The following is a 22,348-nucleotide window of genomic DNA, read 5'->3' on the forward strand; positions in this document are numbered from 1 at the left end:
ACAAAATCATTATTTAGAGGAAGAGTAGAGCAAAACATCAGAGGCCAAGAGTCACATTTTGTCCTTTCTATTTATATATTTCCATCTTACAAGGAAAAATGACTTCAGGTAGCAAAGAGCAGAAGAAATCTAAGTATAAACCTAAAGAGATCCACAGTAAAGACTTTGAAAAACTCTGGGCCAATTACTCAAGCAGACAGGAAGCAGACTTCACTGAATGTCACTGAATGTCGTGCTAACTTTCGACAGAATACACAAATAGTTTGGGGACTATGAATCCAGGTTCTGACATTATCAGAAGGGTGATAGAATGAATAAAATCAGTAAATTTTCAATCAAAAGTATCACTGCTAATTTTCGTTTTAGGATGAAAAATATAAAACAGATAATTTCTATGCGGTGTCTTCTGAGCATAGAAATTCTATTCCTAAGGCTACTGCTGATCGTGAAGCTTCCACCTCTACTGCTGACAGCCTGGATGCTGCCGAGCCTGACCCAACAAATTCTACAAATGCTACTGACTGTCTGGCTGCTCTTGAGCGTGAGCTGACTAATTCCAACAACACTGCTGACTGTCTGGCTGACCTTGAGCCTGATCCGACGATTTCTACCAATGCCGCTGACTTTCAGGCTGCTGTTGCACCAGAGCCAACTATGTCCACCCACCCTGCTGACTGTCTGCCTGATGTGGAACCAGAGCCAACTATGTCCACCCACCCTGCTGACACTCTGGCTGCTCTTGAGCCTGAGCTGACTACTTTCAACAACACTGCTGACTGTCTGGCTGACCTTGAGCCTGAGCCAAACATGTCCACCCACCCTGCTGACAGTCTGCCTGATGTGGAACCAGAGCCAACTATGTCCAATCACCCTGCAGACACTCTGGCTGCTCTTGAGCCTGAACTGACTAATTCCAACAACACTGCTGACTGTCTGGCTGACCTTGAGCCTGATCCGACGATTTCTACCAATGCCGCTGACTTTCAGGCTGCTGTTGCACCAGAGCCAACTATGTCCACCCACCCTGCTGACTGTCTGCCTGATGTGGAACCAGAGCCAACTATGTCCACCCACCCTGCTGACACTCTGGCTGCTCTTGAGCCTGAGCTGACTACTTTCAACAACACTGCTGACTGTCTGGCTGACCTTGAGCCTGAGCCAAACATGTCCACCCACCCTGCTGACAGTCTGCCTGATGTGGAACCAGATCCAACTATGTCCACCCACCCTGCTGACACTCTGGCTGCTCTTGAGCTTGAGCTGACCAATTTCAACAACACTGCTGACTGTCTGGCTGACCTTGAGCCTGATCCGACTATTTCTACCAATGCCGCTGACTTTCAGGCTGCTGTTGCACCAGAGCCAACTATGTCCACCTACCCTGCTGACTGTCTGCCAGATGTGGAACCAGAGCCAACTATGTCCACCCACCCTGCTGACACTCTGGCTGCTCTTGAGCCTGAGCTGACTAATTCCAACAACACTGCTGACTGTCTGGCTGACCTTGAGCCTGATCCGACGATTTCTACCAATGCCGCTGACTTTCAGGCTGCTGTTGCACCAGAGCCTGCTATGTCCACCTACCCTGCTGACTCTCTGCCAGATGTGGAACCAGAGCCAACTATGTCCACCCACCCTGCTGACACTCTGGCTGCTCTTGAGCCTGAGCTGACTAATTCCAACAACACTGCTGACTGTCTGGCTGACCTTGAGCCTGATCCGACGATTTCTACCAATGCCGCTGAATTTCAGGCTGCTGTTGCACCAGAGCCTGCTATGTCCACCAACCCTGCTGACAGTATGGCAGCTGTTGAGCCTGAGCCGACTATGTCCACCCACCCTGCTGACATTCTGACTGCTGATGAGCCTGAACATAATAATTCTACCAAAGCTGCTGACTGTCTGGCTGACCTTGAGCCTGAGCCAAACATGTCCACCCACCCTGCTGACAGTCTGCCTGATGTGGAACCAGAGCCAACTATGTCCACCCACCCTGCTGACACTCTGGCTGCTCTTGAGCCTGAGCTGACCAATTTCAACAACACTGCTGACTGTCTGGCTGACCTTGAGCCTGATCCGACTATTTCTACCAATGCCGCTGACTTTCAGGCTGCTGTTGCACCAGAGCCAACTATGTCCACCCACCCTGCTGACTGTCTGCCTGATGTGGAACCAGAGCCAACTATGTCCACCCACCCTGCTGACACTCTGGCTGCTCTTGAGCCTGAGCTGACTAATTCCAACAACACTGCTGACTGTCTGGCTGACCTTGAGCCTGATCCGACTATTTCTACCAATGCCGCTGACTGTCGGGCTGCTGTTGCACCAGAGCCCGCTATGTCCACCAACCCTGCTGACAGTATGGCAGCTGTTGAGCCTGAGCCGACTATGTCCACCCACCCTGCTGACATTCTGACTGCTGACGAGCCTGAACATAATACTTCTACCAAAGCTGCTGACTGTTGGGCTGACCTTGAGCCTGAGCCAAACATGTCCACCCACCCTGCTGACAGTCTGCCTGATGTGGAACCAGAGCCAACTATGTCCACCCACCCTGCTGACACTCTGGCTGCTCTTGAGCCTGAGCTGACCAATTTCAACAACACTGCTGACTGTCTGGCTGACCTTGAGCCTGATCCGACTATTTCTACCAATGCCGCTGACTTTCAGGCTGCTGTTGCACCAGAGCCAACTATGTCCACCCACCCTGCTGACTGTCTGCCTGATGTGGAACCAGAGCCAACTATGTCCACCCACCCTGCTGACACTCTGGCTGCTCTTGAGCCTGAGCTGACTAATTCCAACAACACTGCTGACTGTCTGGCTGACCTTGAGCCTGATCCGACTATTTCTACCAATGCCGCTGACTGTCGGGCTGCTGTTGCACCAGAGCCCGCTATGTCCACCAACCCTGCTGACAGTATGGCAGCTGTTGAGCCTGAGCCGACTATGTCCACCCACCCTGCTGACATTCTGACTGCTGACGAGCCTGAACATAATACTTCTACCAAAGCTGCTGACTGTTGGGCTGACCTTGAGCCTGAGCCAAACATGTCCACCCACCCTGCTGACAGTCTGCCTGATGTGGAACCAGAGCCAACTATGTCCACCCACCCTGCTGACACTCTGGCTGCTCTTGAGCCTGAGCTGACCAATTTCAACAACACTGCTGACTGTCTGGCTGACCTTGAGCCTGATCCGACTATTTCTACCAATGCCGCTGACTTTCAGGCTGCTGTTGCACCAGAGCCAACTATGTCCACCTACCCTGCTGACTGTCTGCCAGATGTGGAACCAGAGCCAACTATGTCCACCCACCCTGCTGACACTCTGGCTGCTCTTGAGTCTGAGCTGACTAATTCCAACAAAACTGCTGACTGTCTGGCTGACCTTGAGCCTGATCCGACGATTTCTACCAATGCCGCTGACTTTCAGGCTGCTGTTGCACCAGAGCCTGCTATGTCCACCTACCCTGCTGACTGTCTGCCAGATGTGGAACCAGAGCCAACTATGTCCACCCACCCTGCTGACACTCTGGCTGCTCTTGAGCCTGAGCTGACTAATTCCAACAACACTGCTGACTGTCTGGCTGGCCTTGAGCCTGATCCGACGATTTCTACCAATGCCGCTGAATTTCAGGCTGCTGTTGCACCAGAGCCTGCTATGTCCACCAACCCTGCTGACAGTATGGCAGCTGTTGAGCCTGAGCCGACTATGTCCACCCACCCTGCTGACATTCTGACTGCTGATGAGCCTGAACATAATAATTCTACCAAAGCTGCTGACTGTCTGGCTGACCTTGAGCCTGAGCCAAACATGTCCACCCACCCTGCTGACAGTCTGCCTGATGTGGAACCAGAGCCAACTATGTCCACTCACCCTGCTGACACTCTGGCTGCTCTTGAGCCTGAGCTGACCAATTTCAACAACACTGCTGACTGTCTGGCTGACCTTGAGCCTGATCCGACTATTTCTACCAATGCCGCTGACTTTCAGGCTGCTGTTGCACCAGAGCCAACTATGTCCACCCACCCTGCTGACTGTCTGCCTGATGTGGAACCAGAGCCAACTATGTCCACCCACCCTGCTGACACTCTGGCTGCTCTTGAGCCTGAGCTGACTAATTCCAACAACACTGCTGACTGTCTGGCTGACCTTGAGCCTGATCCGACGATTTCTACCAATGCCGCTGACTTTCAGGCTGCTGTTGCACCAGAGCCTGCTATGTCCACCTACCCTGCTGACTGTCTGCCAGATGTGGAACCAGAGCCAACTATGTCCACCCACCCTGCTGACACTCTGGCTGCTCTTGAGCCTGAGCTGACTAATTCCAACAACACTGCTGACTGTCTGGCTGACCTTGAGCCTGATCCGACGATTTCTACCAATGCCGCTGACTTTCAGGCTGCTGTTGCACCAGAGCCTGCTATGTCCACCAACCCTGCTGACAGTATGGCAGCTGTTGAGCCTGAGCCGACTATGTCCACCCACCCTGCTGACATTCTGACTGCTGATGAGCCTGAACATAATAATTCTACCAAAGCTGCTGACTGTCTGGCTGACCTTGAGCCTGAGCCAAACATGTCCACCCACCCTGCTGACAGTCTGCCTGATGTGGAACCAGAGCCAACTATGTCCACCCACCCTGCTGACACTCTGGCTGCTCTTGAGCCTGAGCTGACCAATTTCAACAACACTGCTGACTGTCTGGCTGACCTTGAGCCTGATCCGACTATTTCTACCAATGCCGCTGACTTTCAGACTGCTGTTGCACCAGAGCCAACTATGTCCACCCACCCTGCTGACTGTCTGCCTGATGTGGAACCAGAGCCAACTATGTCCACCCACCCTGCTGACACTCTGGCTGCTCTTGAGTCTGAGCTGACTAATTCCAACAACACTGCTGACTGTCTGGCTGACCTTGAGCCTGATCCGACTATTTCTACCAATGCCGCTGACTGTCGGGCTGCTGTTGCACCAGAGCCCGCTATGTCCACCAACCCTGCTGACAGTATGGCAGCTGTTGAGCCTGAGCCGACTATGTCCACCCACCCTGCTGACATTCTGACTGCTGACGAGCCTGAACATAATACTTCTACCAAAGCTGCTGTCTGTTGGGCTGACCTTGAGCCTGAGCCAAACATGTCCACCCACCCTGCTGACAGTCTGCCTGATGTGGAACCAGAGCCAACTATGTCCACCCACCCTGCTGACACTCTGGCTGCTCTTGAGCCTGAGCTGACCAATTTCAACAACACTGCTGACTGTCTGGCTGACCTTGAGCCTGATCCGACTATTTCTACCAATGCCGCTGACTTTCAGGCTGCTGTTGCACCAGAGCCAACTATGTCCACCTACCCTGCTGACTGTCTGCCAGATGTGGAACCAGAGCCAACTATGTCCACCCACCCTGCTGACACTCTGGCTGCTCTTGAGCCTGAGCTGACTAATTTCAACAACACTGCTGACTGTCTGGCTGACCTTGAGCCTGATCCGACTATTTCTACCAATGCCGCTGACTGTCGGGCTGCTGTTGCACCAGAGCCCACTATGTCCACCAACCCTGCTGACAGTATGGCAGCTGTTGAGCCTGAGCCGACTATGTACACCCACCCTGCTGACATTCTGACTGCTGACGAGCCTGCACATAATACTTCTACCAAAGGTGCTGACTGTCTGGCTGACCTTGAGCCTGAGCCAAACATGTCCACCCACCCTGCTGACAGTCTGCCTGATGTGGAACCAGAGCCAACTATGTCCAATCACCCTGCTGACACACTGGCTGCTCTTGAGCCTGAGTCGACTAAATCCTCCAATGCTGCTGACTGTCTGGCCTATGTTGAGCCAGAGCCAGCTATGTCCACCCACCATGCCGACAGTCTGGCTGCTCTTGAGCATGAGCTGTCTCATGCCAACAAAGATGCTGACTTTTTTGCTTCTCTCAAGGCTGAGCTGATTAATTCCACCAATGCTACTGATTGTCTGGCTTCTGTTGGGACTGAGACAACCATGTCCACCCAGCCTACTGACAATTTGGCAGCTGTTGAGCCTGAACATAATTCCACCAATACTGCTGACGGTAAGGACTCTGTTGAACAAGAGCCATCTAAGCCCACCTACCGTGCCGACAGTCTGGCTGCTCTTGAGCATGAGCTGACTAATTCCAACAACACTGCTGACTGTCTGGCTTCTCAGAAGGCTGAGTCAATTGATTCTACCAATGCTACTGATTGTTTGGCTTCTGTTGGGACTGAGACAACTATGTCCACCCACCCGGCTGACAATATGGCTACTGATGAGCTTGAGGCTACACATTCCACCAATGCTGCTTACTTTCTGGCGGCTCTTGAGCCCCAGTCGACTAATTCCTCCAATGCTGCTGATATTCTGGCTTCTGTTGGGTCTGAGACAACCATGTCTACCCACCTTGCTGATATTCCTATTGCTCATGAGCCTGACTATAATGATTCTACCAATGCTGCTGACAGTCTGGACACCGTTGAGCCAGAGCCAGCTATGTCCACCCACCATGCCGACAGTCTGGCTGCTCTTGAGCATGAGCTGTCTCATGCCAACAAAGCTGCTGACTGTCTGACTTCTCTCAAGGCTGAGCCAACCATGTCCACCCAGCCTGCTGACAGTTCGGCAGCTGTTGAGCCTGAGCCTACAATTTCCACCAGAGCTGCTGATTTTCTGGCTACTGTTCTGCCAGAGCTAACTAGGTCAAACCACCCTGCTGACTGTCTGGACTCTGTTCAGCCTGAGTCATCTATGTCCACACACCCTGCTGATAATATGGCTACTGATGAGCTTGAGCCTACAAATTCGACCAACGCTGCTTACTGTCTGGCTGCTCTTGAGCCTGAGTCGACTAAATCCTCCAATGCTGCTGACTGTCTGGCCTATGTTGAGCCAGAGCCAGGTATGTCCACCCACCGTGCCGACAGTCTGGCTGCTCTTGAGCATGAGCTGTCTCATGCCAACAAAGATGCTGACTGCCTGCCTTCTCTCAAGACTGAGCTGATTAATTCCATCAATGCTACTGATTGTCTGGCTTCTTTTGGGACTGAGACAACCATGTCCACCCAGCCTACTGACAGTGTGGCAGCTGTTGAGCCTGAACATAATAGTTCCACCAATGCTGCTGATGGTCTGGGCTCTGTTGAACAAGAGCCAGCTAATCCCACCCACCGTTCCAACAGTCTGGCTGCTCTTGAGCATGAGCTGACTAATTCCAACAACACTGCTGACTGTCTGGCTTCTCAGAAGGCTGAGTCAATTGATTCTACCAATGCTACTGATTGTTTTGCTTCTGTTGGGACTGAGACAACTATGTCCACCCACCCTGCTGACAATATGGCTATGGATGAGCTTGAGCCTACACATTCCACCAATGCTGCTTACTTTCTGGCCGCTCTTGAGCCCCAGTCGACTAATTCCTCCAATACTGCTGATATTCTGGCTTCTGTTGGGTCTGAGACAACCATGTCTACCCACCTTGCTGATATTCCTATTGCTCATGAGCCTGACTATAATGATTCTACCAATGCTGCTGACAGTCTGGACTCCGTTGAGCCAGAGCCAGCTATGTCCACCCACCATGCCGACAGTCTGGCTGCTCTTGAGCATGAGCTGTCTCATGCCAACAAAGCTGCTGACTGTCTGGCTTCTCTCAAGGCTGAGCCAACCATGTCCACCCAGCCTGCTGACAGTTCGGCAGCTGTTGAGCCTGAGCCTACAATTTCCACCAGAGCTGCTGATTTTCTGGCTACTGTTCTGCCAGAGCTAACTAGGTCAAACCACCCTGCTGACTGTCTGGACTCTGTTCAGCCTGAGTCATCTATGTCCACCCACCCTGCTGACAATATGGCTATGGATGAGCTTGAGCCTACACATTCCACCAATGCTGCTTACTTTCTGGCGGCTCTTGAGCCCCAGTCGACTAATTCCTCCAATGCTGCTGATATTCTGGCTTCTGTTGGGTCTGAGACAACCATGTCTACCCACCTTGCTGATATTCCTATTGCTCATGAGCCTGACTATAATGATTCTACCAATGCTGCTGACAATCTGGACTCCGTTGAGCCAGAGCCAGCTATGTCCACCCACCATGCCGACAGTCTGGCTGCTCTTGAGCATGAGCTGTCTCATGCCAACAAAGCTGCTGACTGTCTGGCTTCTCTCAAGGCTGAGCCAACCATGTCCACCCAGCCGGCTGACAGTTCGGCAGCTGTTGAGCCTGAGCCTACAATTTCCACCAGAGCTGCTGATTTTCTGGCTACTGTTCTGCCAGAGCTAACTAGGTCAAACCACCCTGCTGACTGTCTGGGCTCTGTTCAGCCTGAGTCATCTATGTCCACACACCCTGCTGATAATATGGCTACTGATGAGCTTGAGCCTACAAATTCGACCAACGCTGCTTACTGTCTGGCTGCTCTTGAGCCTAAGTCGACTAAATCCTCCAATTCTGCTGACTGTCTGGCCTATGTTGAGCCAGAGCCAGGTATGTCCACCCACCGTGCCGACAGTCTGGCTGCTCTTGAGCATGAGCTGTCTCATGTCAACAAAGATGCTGACTGTCTGGCTTCTCTCAAGTCTGAGCTGATTAATTCCATCAATGCTACTGATTGTCTGGCTTCTGTTGGGACTGAGACAACCATGTCCACCCAGCCTACTGACAGTTTGGCAGCTGTTGAGCCTGAACATAATTCCACCAATGCTGCTGACGGTCTGGACTCTGTTGAACAAGAGCCAGCTAAGCCCACCCACCATGCCGACAGTCTGGCTGCTCTTGAGCATGAGCTGACTAATTCCAACAACACTGCTGACTGTCTGCCTTCTCAGAAGGCTGAGTCAATTGATTCTACCAATGCTTCTGATTGTTTGGCTTCTGTTGGGACTGAGACAACTATGTCCACCCACCCTGCTGACAATATGGCTACTGATGAGCTTGAGCCTACACATTCCACCAATGCTGCTTACTGTCTGGCTGCTCTTGAGCCTGAGTCGACTAAATCCTCCAGTGCTGCTGACTGCCTGGCCTATGTTGAGCCAGAGCCAGCTATGTCCACCCACCGTGCCGACAGTCTGGCTGCTCTTGAGCATGAGCTGTCTCATGCCAACAAAGATGCTGGCTGTCTGGCTTCTCTCAAGGCTGAGCTGATTAATTCCACCAATGCTACTGATTATCTGGCTTCTGTTGGGACTGAGACAACCATGTCCACCCAGCCTGCTGACAGTTTGGCAGCTGTTGAGCCTGAACATAATAATTCTACCAATGCTGCTGACGGTCTGGACTCTATTGAACAAGAGCCAGCTATGCCCACCCCCCGTTCCGACAGTCTGGCTGCTCTTGAGCATGAGCTGTCTCATGCCAATAAAGCTGCTGACTGTCTGGCTTCTCTCAAGGCTGAGCCAACCATGTCCACCCAGCCTGCTGACACTTTGGCATCTGTTGAGCCTGAGCCTACTTTTTCCACCAAAGCTGCTGATTGTCTGGCTACTGTTCAGCCTGAGCTAACTAGGTCAAACCACCCTGCTGACTGTCTGGATTCTGTTCAGCCTGAGTCATCTATGTCCCCACACCCTGCTGACAGTTTGGTAGCTATTGAGCCTGAACTGACTAATTCCACCAAAGCTGCTGACTGTCTGGACTCTGCTGAGCCAGAGCCAACTATGGCCACCCACCATGCTGACATTCTGACTGCTGTTGAGCCTGAACATACTAATTGCTCCAGTACTGCTGACTGTCTGCCTGCTGTTCAGCCTGAGTCCAGTATGTCCACCCACCCTGCTGACAGTATGGCTGCTATTGATGCTGAGCCTACAGATCCTGCCATTGTTGCTGACTGTCTGGCTGCTCTTGAACCTCGGCTGTCTGTTACATGTGCTGCTGACAGTAGTGTGTTAGTTGAGAGTCATGACTCAGGACCAGCTAGTCACATTGGATTGGATTATGTAGTTGATTTACCTCTTTACAAGGAGAGTACAAGGTACAAACCCCATGCTGACCCAGAGCCCACTCCTGGTTCCTGCACTTGTTATTCCCTTGACTCCATTCAAATGACTAACCTGACTCTTTTGATATCCCTTAGTGAAGAAGAAATATTTGATTCTGCTACTTCAGATGAGGAATCTTCTTTTACTCCTGACGTAGAAGAAGGTCTGCCTGCTACTCAGGGTGCTGAGGATATTTTTCATGCTTCCGCACGAGCTGAACCAATAAACCACAGCTTGATCCTTCTCAGGGAGAGTGGATATCTTCGGGCAACAGAGATACCACGCATACCTTTTTTGCTCTTCATATGGCTTATATCCTCACTCTTATCCATCATAACATGGATGAAAATCCAAATTCAACAAGCATGGCATGAAGAAAATGGCCAAGGAGCTCCCACTAAGAAGAGAGTCGGACCAGGTAAGTTAAACTAAAATAGTAGCTTAAAATAGATTAAGATTGTTTTACTAGAAACCTAGGTCTCTTTTGTTAATAAATTTCATACTTCTATAGGGCTATTTACGCATAACCTAGAACCTGAAAAATTTATTTTTTCTCAATTTATAGAAAATAATTTTCATAATGTAACAAATCCAGTTTAGAGAAATACAACTGACCAGGTAATATTTTTTCCTACTTGGATGTTTCCTATTCTAGAATGAGGAGATTATTGTCACTTCCAGTGAAAACATGTGTTTCCTGAATGACTAAGCCGGGAAAACTTCCTGTTAAATGTTATTGTCTATTTATCGCTGTCATTCTGAACTCTGACTTCTGAAGTTAGCATAGCCTTTGACCGCAACATTCCAAAAGAAGCAACTTCTGAGATTAAAAATAACAAGAGAAGCATCCACCTTCTCACTGTTTCTCTCTACATTGATATGTCTACATTGATATCTACATGATAATGACACTGATGTTGTTGATGCTGGGCATGACAATATCACCAGAGATGTGCCTGATGATACTGTTAATAATTCTTCTTTTTCTTCTAGTGGCTGCGGCTCCTGATCCCTAGACCCTTGATGCTCCTCCAGGATCGATTGGAATATCAAAACACAGTCTGTGTGGGAGAATTGATCATATATATAAATTTTAAAATAAAATGTTCAGTCTGATTGTAGACTGAAGTAAAAATTGATTGTTTCATTGGAGTCTCAGTTGTGCCATGTGATGCTTCCTGGAAACTTTTTTCAATTATTTTCAATTTTAATATTTTCAATTTTAATATTTACTTATTTACTTTACATCCTGCTCACTGCCCCCTCCCTGTCAGCCTCTCCCATAATTGTTCCCTTGTGCCCCACTCTCCTTCTCCTCTCAGTGGGTAGGGGCCATTTGGTTATCTTCCCACCCTGGAACATGAAGTCTCTGTGAGACTAATCTAGGACACAATCTAGCTAGAAGAACCTATTCTGCATACAGGCAACATCCTTTAGGATAACCCATGCTGTAATTGTTTGGGACTCACACAAAGATCAAGCTGCACATCTCCTACCTATGTGTGTGGAGGCTTAGGACCAGCCTCTGTATGTTCTTTGGTTGGTGGTTCAGTCTCTAAGAGCCCTAAGAGTCCAGGTCAGGTGATTTGGTTAGTCTTCCTGTGGCGTTCTTATCGTCTGAGGGACTGCAATCCTTCCACTTATTTTTCCATGACAGTCTTCAAGATCCATCCAATTTTAGCTGGGAGTGTTCATCTAAGTCAGCTTCTGGGTGAACCCTCTCATGGGACAGCCTATGCTAGACTCTGTCTGCAAGCATAACAGGATATCATTAATAGTGTCAGGGACTGTTGCTTGACAATGCGATGGGTTTCAAGTTGGGTAGGCTGGTGGTTGGCTTTTCCCTCAGTCTCTCCTCCAGCCCTGTTCCTTCATTGACTGTAGACAGGAAAAAAATTGGATTTAAAGTTTTGTGGTTGGGTTGATGTTCGAATTGCTCCAGTGGGCTTGCTGCGTAGCTAGAAGAGCCAGTCACCCCAGGCTCTGTATCCCCAAGGCTATGATTCACAACCTCCACTGATTCTTGTGTGCCTCCCCTATCCCATTCTCTGTCTCTCTCTCTGAGGTTGTACCCTCACTCAACACCCTTACAAGTTACAGATCTCCATTCATTATCATGGTTCCCTCCTCCTTCCCACACTGAACCCTGCCTGACCCTATCCCTTTCTATCTCCTTTCTTAATCAGCTCCTTTCATCCATCCATATGCCTTCCATAACCATTCTATATTCTCAAATATCCTTTCTTGTGCCCTTCTTTTTCTACCTTCTTGGGTCTGTAGAGTCTATCATGGGCATCCTGTATTTTATGGGCTGCCTCCTGAGAGGGAGGGGTCATGCTTACCTTCCTTTTCACTGAGCCCCACTGGATTGCATTCCTATTTAGGGCTCCTAGGCATAAGAGGCCTGTATAACTAAAGAGAGCCAATCCTAGGCCTTCTATAAGAAAACATAATCATTGAATTAAGTCATAAATACTTTTCCAATGTTTCTTTTAGAGCCCATCTATTCAGCACTTTAACATGTTTAAGTTAAAGAAATTACATTTTTTTATATCATTAAATTGATTAGATTTATATGTAGAAGATTTTGCTGCTGTGCATTTTCTATGCAGCATGTGTGATAGAATTCAGTACTGGTTCCCCTGGAATTGGAGTTACAGATAGTTGTGAGTGACCAGCAATGTGCTAGCAATTAAAACTGAGAGCTCTACAGTCAAAACTAGAACTCTTAACAGCCCATCCATCTCTAAAGGTATATATATATATATATATATATATATATATATATATATATATATATATATATATATATATATATATCTCAACATGGTAAATTTTATCATAAAATCTTATGAAATTTCAATACATTGTCTAGTTTATGTAAAAAAAAATTCACTAAGAACATTTTACTCTAATATGACCTGTGTTTGCAGATGGGTCAAAGACATTTTGAATTGGATCTATGACCCTGAACCCCAGTACTCACATTGTGTACATGTGTACATCTTGTTTGTGCATTGATCCACATATGAAAGATAGAGACTGATATTGTCTTTCTCTCACTTTACCCCCCACACGTGGATTACTGTGTTTGGGCCAAAGGACAATGCCACTTGACAGTTCTGTTCTGCTATTCTGTGGGTTCTAGGGACTGAATACAGACCATCAACCCTCATTTTCGTTCCACCCCTGGTCCCTCCATTTTGGAGACTGTTCACTCACTCAAATCCCTAGTGTGTTTGATTTTCTGTCTTGGAGCAAAATTATCTTCATACTTGCAGGAAAGTAAGCTTTGGGGATCCCATTATACCCACATCTGCAATGAGGTTTTCAGGACAAGTGTTTTGCCAATTGAGTTTTACCAAGCACCCCAGTCTCTATCCCTTATTTCCTATTTTTAGGCTGTACTAGCTTAGGAAGGAGAACCAGTAGCACAGTAGTAGACATTCCATTGTCCACATGCTTCTTGATCATCTTGTAGTTCTAAAGGCTTAATTAATTAGTCTTTAAGCTGCAGTTTCATATAAATAATAAATTATGCATTCTAATTCCAAAATATTCCTCTGTTTATTGAACATATTCTTTAAATACTCCGACTTGATGAACTGGAATTTTTCATTCTGTCAGTCCATTTACTCCCCACATGTAACTTCCCACATGTACTGTGTAGAATCCCCATTCTACTATTTCTCAAGATTGTCCCATTCTTACACCTTTTTGTTTCTTTAGCCAGTCAAGATCCTTACACTTCATAAATTTAAATATTATGAAATGAACCCTGGTCTTTGGGACCCTCATTTCATTTTGCTTAAACCATTTTGAATCTAAAATCCAGGAGCTGGGGTGCCATTGTTTCTCACCTCATAGTGATATTTACCAATTTTGGTGTAAATCCAGGCACACACTGACCATTTTACCATAAAGCGTGAAGTCCTGCTTTGCTACCTTTTAGTCCCTGTGTTACCATTGATACTTTATCTATTACCTAAGAAGCATGTTGTGATCCTGATGGAAGCAAATACAGAAACATTACTCCTGGGCATAAAAAATGAAATTTGGAAATGAAAAAAAAATCAAAGTACTAGTGACTGGGGGTTTCCTTGTTCATTTGTTGGTAAGAATTTACATAGATACACGTGGTCTGAAAACTGCATCAGTGGGTCATGTCTACATTGTGTCAATCATCCAGCCTAAGACCCACAGCCTGTCACTCATCCACAAGACACACAGCTTATCAAAAAATCTGTCCGCAAACCCTCCATAGTCTGTCAATTATCCATAGGGAAATCCCACAGCCTGGCAATCATCAATAAGAATTGCCTAAGTCCTGTCAATCATCCACTGGAAACCTCCTTGTCCTGTCAGTCATCTACAAGCAACTCTCAACTCTCTGTCATCCAGAAGAAATTTTCACAGCCTGTCAATCACGCATAAAAAATAGCCATAGTCTGTTAATCATCCACAGGTCATGTCCACAAGCTTACATACAAACCTTACATGGAGATCTGTAACTTGTAAGAGTGTTGAGTGAGGGTACAACCTCAGAGAGAGAGACAGAGAATGGGATAGGGGAGGCACACAAGAATCAGTGGAGGTTATGAATCATAGCCTTGGGGATACAGAACCTGGGGTGACTGGCTCTTCTAGCTACACAGCAAGCCCACTGGAGCAATTCGAACATCGCAACAACCACAAAACTTTACATCCAATTTTTTTCCTGTCTACAGTCAATGAAGGAACAGGGCTGGAGTGTAGAGGGCCGCAATAACATTCGCCACCACAAGATGGCGCGGGCCTCCGCCGCGCCAGCCGACTTCCTTTCAGGAAGTTAACTGTGTGTGCATGTGCAAGAGTGCCTTCGTGCCAGGTCTTTGCCCACTCCGGGGTGTGCCTAATGAGATCTTGGGTAAGCGACCAATCAGGTGTGGATGTGCCGCGCTAGGGTGTATATAAGCCGCGCCCTGCCGGCGTCCCGGGCCTCTCCTTAAGATTCAAAAAATGTTTAGCTGCAGTAAGAATTCGTGTGTTCCCATGTATTCTTGCTGGCGAGGTCGCGCGGGACACTGGAGGAGAGACTGAGGGAAAAGCCAACCACTAGCCTACCCAACTTGAAACCCATCACATTGTCAAGCAACAGTCCCTGACACTATTAATGATATCCTGTTATGCTTGCAGACAGAGTCTAGCATAGGCTGTCCCATGAGAGGGTTCACCCAGAAGCTGACTTAGATGAACACTCCCAGCTAAAATTGGATGGATCTTGAAGACTGTCATGGAAAAATAAGTGGAAGGATTGCAGTCCCTCAGACGATAAGAACGCCACAGGAAGACTAACGAAATCAACTGACCTGGACTCTTAGGGCTCTTAGAGACTGAACCACCAACCAAAGAACACACAGAGGCTGGTCCTAAGCCTCAACACACATAGGTAGGAGATGTGCAGCTTGATCTTTGTGTGAGTCCCAAACAATTACAGCATGGGTTATCCTAAAGGATGTTGCCTGTATGCAGAATAGGTTCTTTTTTTTTTTTTTTTTTTTTTTTATTAACTTGAGTATTTCTTATATACATTTCGAGTGTTATTCCCTTTCCTGGTATCCGGGCAAGCATCCCCCTCCCCATTCCCCTTCCTTATGGGTGTTCCCCTCCCAACCTTCCCCCCATTGCCGCCCTCCCCCCACCAGTCTAGTTCACTGGGGGTTCAGTCTTAGCAGGACCCAGGGCTTCCCCTTCCACTGGTGCTCTTACTAGGATATTCATTGCTACCTCTCCCTTCCCTACAATCTTAGTGTTGTTCTTGATGGTGACAATTACTTAAGTATGAATATTAAAATGATATTAAATGATTTGAAAAACTCAGAGACAAATATTTAGAAAGCTTATGACACAGGAAATACGGAGACTGTTCCAACACAACAAAAGAACAGCAGTACCAGGATTACTACATAGTTCAGTAGTTCAGTTCGTGAGTCATGAACCAAGACAAAGAATAAGCTAGATCAGCTGTTGGTCCACTTCAGTATTTTTTATTTTGACACAGTTTGCCACTGAATTAAAGGTCATGTGTGTCATTGGCAAATGTTCTACCATGAATAAACACCCCCAGTCCCTGAGTCTGAAATTTTGTAATTTCTGACTCTAAAAATGACAGCATAAGCCACATGTTTAGAATTATACATACATAATCACAGGTAATAAATAGTGTTTCCTAATGATCTGTTTGAGTTTTGAAATGTCCAATGCAGCAGAAAACTACCTTTTGCTAGGAGGTTTTCTGTAAACTTTCATCCTGTAATGAACCAGCAATGTTCTTGATACTGCAGTCCAAGACATTTTTTTGTCATATTTCAGATGGAGCTTTCAATGTGGATATATAAATAGTTCATTTCCTTCCACATATTCTGGTATTGTAGAATTATAAATCTTGTCCTAGACTTTGTTAATGTTTAGCTCTACAAAATGATCTTACAAAGCTATATTCCTTTCCATATGAAATAAAATTGTTTATGCTGAAATTCCCTGTTTAGTACACATGTTTACCTATTGTTTATGTTGAGCCATTATTTCCAGACAACAGATCTGTGCTTTAAGGTGCGCCTTTCTAGAGAGAGCTCACTCTCATTTCAAAACTTTAATGCTCTTTGAAATATTTAATTTTATTTTTTCTTATTCACTTTACATCAAACTCACTGACCCTGTCTCAGTCTCCCTATTCTACAGTCCTTTCCGGTTCCCCTTCCCCTTCACCTCTGAGCAGTCATGGATCCCCTATATATCCCCACACCCAGGCACTTCAAGTCTCTGCAAGGGTAGACACTTCCTCTCTCTCCAAGGTCAGACAAGGCAGCTCAGCTAGAAGGAGGTATCCCATGTATAAGGAACAGTTTTTGATAGGCCCCATCCCAGTTGACTGGGACCTATAAGAAAATCCAGCTACTCTTCTGCTACATATGAGTGGGAAGGTGTGAGTCCAGCCCGTGTATTTTCTGTGGTTGGTGGTTCAGTCTCTGAGAGCCCCAGGTGTCCAGGTTATTTCACTCTGTTGTTTGTCCTCTGGAGTTCTTATCTCCTTGCAGACCTGGAATCTTTCCTCCTAGTGTTCCCTAAAAGTCTAATGCCATACATCCCTGAGCAAGGCAAATCTTGTCATTAGAGTTTTTAAGTGGGAGGAAGGGAGGGAGGGAGGGAGGGAGGGAGGGAGGGAGGGAGGGAGGGAGGGAGGAAAGGAGGGAAAGAGGGAAAGATTGTGTGTATGCTTTCTCGAGCCTTTTAGTTTGTGCTCTATTTAAAACTTAACCATGCCTCATGTTTTCTCTTGTGAAATTCGGGAGGATACCAGTCAATAATCATAATCATTTGCTGAAAAATGAATTAAAGATTATTTGCCTAGACCTGTAGTTCCATGAATTACATCCCAGACTGTGGGAGGTAGGAGACACACAGACCTTTGTGAGTTAAGTCCAACATGGTCTATGGGGTGGGTTTCAGACCAGCATGGCTACATAGTGAGATCCGGTTTCAAAAAAGAATGTTTGTAAACATCTAAACTAAGACACAGGGGACTCAAATATAAAGGGCTTCAAATGCTCGCTAAATGTTTTTCTTATGAATAGTACGATAACCATAACTTTAAAATCTATGCCACAGTGCAAGAAGACCAGCACATAAAAAAAAAAGTGAAGCATGTCAGATTTAACAAAGGTAAGATTTTTATATCATATATAAATTTACTATATTGTAGCTGGTCTTATTCACCCTAGATAAAATAGTGCAGACATTTTAGCTCCTCTCCTACTGTGACCACACAAGGCAGCCCAGCTAGCAGAAAGGAATCCAAATGTGAACAGAATGTGAACCTGCCCTCAGTTCAGTAAACCAGGAGTCCACATGAAGAGCACATGAAGCTGCACATCTGCTACCTGTGAATATGGGGTCTATGTGCAGCCTTGCGTGCTCTTTGATTGGTGGTTCAGTCCCTGTGAGCCCTCATGGTCCCCTGTTGGTTAATCTGTAGGTTTTCTTGTTGTGTTTCTGAACCTTCAATGGCACTGTCCTCCTTTGAATTCAATATCCTTCACCCAACTCTTTCACAAGACGCCCCAACCTCCACCTGATATTTATTTGGCTGTGGGTGTGCACATCTGTTTCTATCCAGGGCTTGATGAAGACTCTCAGAACAATTAGCCAAGGTTTCTGTCTGCAAGCATAGCAAAATATCATTAATGGAGTCAAAGATTGGCTCTCTTCCACAGGGTGGGTCTCAAGTTGGTCCAGTTATTGGTTTGGTATCTCCTTAATGTCCGTTCCATTTTAACCTGCCTATCTTGCTGGTAGGATAAATTTTGGGTTGATGTTTTTCTAAGTGCTTTGGTGTTCTCCTCCTTCTCCTGGAAGTCTCCCCTGTGTACAGAAGATGACCACTGAAAGCTGCATATCACCTGCTGCTAGTAGGCTCCGCGAGTCTCAGCTCCATAGATAGACTGCTAAGAGCCCCCATGGTTCCTGGTCTTTGTTTCACGATAGAGATGCCTCTCCACTGGTATCTTCTGTCCCAGCTCCCACACCACACCTGCTCTGCACCTTAGTTCCCCTCCCCATCTCCCACAAATTTCCCTCCCTCAATTGAATCCTGATATCTATTTCATTTTCTCTCCTGAGTGAGATTCACGCATCTTCCCTTGGGCCCTCATTACTTAGCTTCTTTAGGTCTGTGCACTGTGGCCTGGTTATTCTGGAATTTATGGCTGCTAAGGTCCTCACCTTTAAGTGAGTACATACCATGCCTGTCCTTCTCGGTTTCAGTTACCTCATCCATTATGATGTTTGCCAATCCCATCCATTCTTAATTTTTAGAAAAAAAAACTGTCAAGTTCCTTTTCAAAGGGGGTTGTAAATGTGTCCTCCCACCAACAATGGAGGAGTGTTTCCTTTGCTCAATATCCTTGCCAGCATGAGCTGTCACTTGTGTTTTCTATTTTAGCCATTCTGACTGTGGTAGGATGGAATCTAAGAGTTCTTTTTATTTGCATTCAGTGATGACTGAAGACTGAACATTTACTATTTCTCTGCCTCCTGAGATTCCTCTGTTGAGAATTCTCCATCTACCACTTTACCTCACTTTCCAATTGGTTTATTGGTGTCTAACTCCTTGGGTTTTTATATATAATTTGACCATTATTTCTCTTTCAAGTGCAGGACTGGTGAAGATCTTTTCCCAATGCGTAGGCTTCTGTTTTGTCCTTTAATGGTTTCCTTTGCTTTACAGAAGGTTTTCAGTTTCATGAGTCCCCATTTATCAGTTGTTGGTCTTAGAGGCTGGGACATTGGTGTTCTGTTTAGGAAATTGTCTACTGTACTAATGTTCCAAGGATATTAATGTTTCTGCTTCAATGCTGAGGTCTTTCATCCATGTGAACTTGAGTTTTGTGCAGGGTGATAAATACTCATCTATTTGCATTCTTCTTCATGCAGACATCCAGTTACACCTGCATCATTTGTTGAAGATACTTTCATTTTTCCCCCATTGTATGGTTTTGCCTTCTTTGTCATAATCATGTGTTGGTAGATATGTGTGTCTTTTCTTTGATTTGATTCCACCTATCAACTTTTTGTTTCTGTACTAATTCTATACAACTTTTGTTATGATTGCTTTGTGATATGTCTTGAGATCAGGGATGGTGATACCTCCAAGAATTATTTTATTATTCAAGATCTATATCTATATCGATATCTAACTCTATCTATCTATCTATCTATCTATCTATCTATCTATCTATCTATCTATGTCTTAGCGATCTTGGGTTTTTTTTTTGAAAGAATTGCTCTTTCAAGGTCTGTAAATAACTGTCTTGCAATTTTGATGGGAAGTGCAGTGAATGTGATGATGCTTTTTATAAGATGGCCATTTTCACCTTGTTAATCCTATCCATCTGTAGCATAGGAGACCTTTCCATCTTCAGATGTCCTGTTAATTCCTTTTTCAGAGACATAATGTTTTTGACAGACAGGACTTTAAGTAGCTTGATTAGAGTTGTACTGGGCTATTTAATGTTCCCTGTGGTTACTGTGAAGGGTTTTGCTTGGCTAAATTTTTTCTTATCTCTTTTAACTATTGTATGAGGGAGGGCTGCTGGTTTTCAGAGTTAATCTTGTATCCAGACACTTTTCTGTAAGGGTTTATCACCTTTGGTGTAGGTGTACTTTGGTAGATTTTGCGAGGTCTCCTTTGTATGTGGGCAGCTTTGCTTACTCTCTGGTTTTAAGTTTCTCTGCATTTAAGTTGTTATTGTCTATTGGCTGGTTTAGGTATGCAAATTTGATCACTGAGGTCTCTAAGACTTTTAACATGAAGGGGTGTTTGTTTTTATATGGCTTTATCAGCATCTAATGTGATGATCAAGTAAAATTTTTCCATAACCCCACCCCTACCAGCTGCAGCTATCCATTCATTTTCATGGCTGTCAAGCCATCTCCTCTGTATCTCCCCAGACCCGATCCTGAAACACTCAATTGTCCCAAATTTACCCACTCCCACCTAGTTCCTTCCTTCCTCTGCCTCCTCTGACTATTTTACAGTATGTTCTAAGTTAGATTCAAAATCCTCTCTTGGTTCTTTCTTGCTCATCTTCTTTCGGTCCTGAGTATAGTAGTGATATCCTGTACTTTATTGCTAATATCCACTTAGAAGTGAGTATACACCATCCATGTCTTTTGGGTCTGGGTTATGTCACTCAGGAAGATACTCTCAAGTTCTATTCATTCACCAGCAAAATTCATTATCTTTGTCCTTAGTAGGTGAATGGTATCCCACATTGTCTTTTTTCATTTTAAAAATTTATTTTTTTAAGATTTATTTTATTTATATGAGTACACTGTAGCTGTCTTCAGACACACAGAAGAGGGCATCGGATCCCATTTCAGATGGTTATGAGCCACAATGTGGTTGCTGGGAATCAAACTCAGGACCTCTGGAAGAGCAGACAGTGCTCTTAACTGCTGAGCCAACTCTCCAGCCCATAGCAGCCTTATTTATAATAGCCAGAAGCTGGAAAGAACCCAGATGCCCTTCAACAGAGGAATGGATACAGAAAATGTGGTACATCTACACAATGGAATATTACTTACCTATCAAAAACAATGCCTTTATGAAATTCATAGCAAAGCTACTAGAACATAGTTTAAGATGTGGTTCTTTGGTATCGTGTGACATCTTTCTGACTACACCCAGGAGAGTTATAGCTGGCCCTGGAGGTAGAACTATTCTCAGTTTTCTGAGAAACCACCCAATTGATATCCAGTTATTGTTGACACCCACCAGTGATGGAGTAGACTTCCCTTTGCTCCACATCCTGCCAGCATTTACTCTCACTTGAGTTTGTCACCTTGTTTTGTGATGGGTGTCAAATCACATGTCAGTGGGTTTGAGTAAGCAGCCCTTGGTTTTGTTCTCTGTATTGTTTGCCATGTTTCTATGTTTAATTTTCATACCATCTTCTCTTGAGCCTGTTTGCTTCTTTTTTTCAATATTTCAGATTTGATGTTTAGCTGCTTTTATGAAATTGCTCCATTTTATGAAGGGACATAGTGCTATGAACTTTCCTTTTGCACTGCTTTTATTGTGTTCCCTAAGTTGGGATGTTTTGTGCCTTCATTTTCATTGAATTCTAGAAAGTCTTCGATTTCTTCTTGCACCAGTGGTCACTGAGCATAGCATTGTTCAGTTTCTATCAGATTGTATGCTTTCTGTTGTTTTCTTGTTGATGTAGTCCAGCTTTAGTCCATGGTGACCTTATTAGATGCAAGAGTTTTTTGGGGGGATTGTTGTTGGTTCTTTTTTTCCCTTTTCTTTTATCTGTTGATGTAGATCTGTATCTATATATGTTCAATTTTGGAGAACATTCCATGAGATGCTGAGACGGTACATATTTTTTATTTGTGTGAAAGGTTCTGTAGATATCTGTTAGGTCCATTTGGTACATGCCATCTATGAGTTGCATAATTTTTCAGTTTAGTTTCTCTTTTGGTGACATGTCCTTTGGTCATAATAGTGATAATATGTAGTTGATGCCCCCTACTCTTAATTTGTGAGGTTTGAGGTGTGGTTTAAGCATTAGCCAAATTAGTAAATGTTTCTTTTATGAAGCAGGATGCCCTTGCATCTCAGGCATTGTTCAGAATTGAGACATCATGTTGGTGTATTTTCCTTTGATTTGTATGCAGTGTCCTTTCCCATCTCTTTTGATTATTTCTGATCGAAGGTCTATTTTACCAGTTATTAGATTGACTGCTTCAGCTTGTGTCTTGGGTCCATTTGCTTTTCAGTCCTTTGGTTCAGCCCTTTATTTTGTGG

At 45.6% G+C, this 22,348-nt stretch overlaps 1 protein-coding gene across 2 annotated transcripts in view; it reads left to right on the forward strand.

Annotated features, from left to right (window-relative positions):
• The window catches only part of LOC148000472 (uncharacterized), a 42,079-nt gene extending 30,941 nt beyond the window's left edge, over nt 1-11,138 (forward strand). Inside the window, exons 4-6 of one of the 2 annotated variants that reach the window (XM_087589376.1) lie at nt 367-9,992; nt 10,095-10,417; nt 10,993-11,138. In XM_087589376.1, coding sequence (XP_087445502.1) covers nt 655-9,992; nt 10,095-10,417; nt 10,993-11,015 — 9,684 coding nt within the window. In that variant the 5' untranslated portion in view covers nt 367-654 and the 3' untranslated portion in view covers nt 11,016-11,138. Of the gene's footprint in view, nt 1-366; nt 10,418-10,992 lie in introns of both variants that reach the window. The other variant, XM_087589374.1, reaches the window with a different exon arrangement.
• The last annotated feature ends 11,210 nt before the right edge of the window (nt 11,139-22,348 follow it).

The sequence above is a fragment of the Rattus norvegicus genome, chromosome 16, assembly GCF_021556685.1.
Source record: "Rattus norvegicus strain SHRSP/BbbUtx chromosome 16, alternate assembly SHRSP_T2T, whole genome shotgun sequence".
Classification (NCBI taxonomy): Eukaryota; Metazoa; Chordata; class Mammalia; order Rodentia; family Muridae; genus Rattus; species Rattus norvegicus.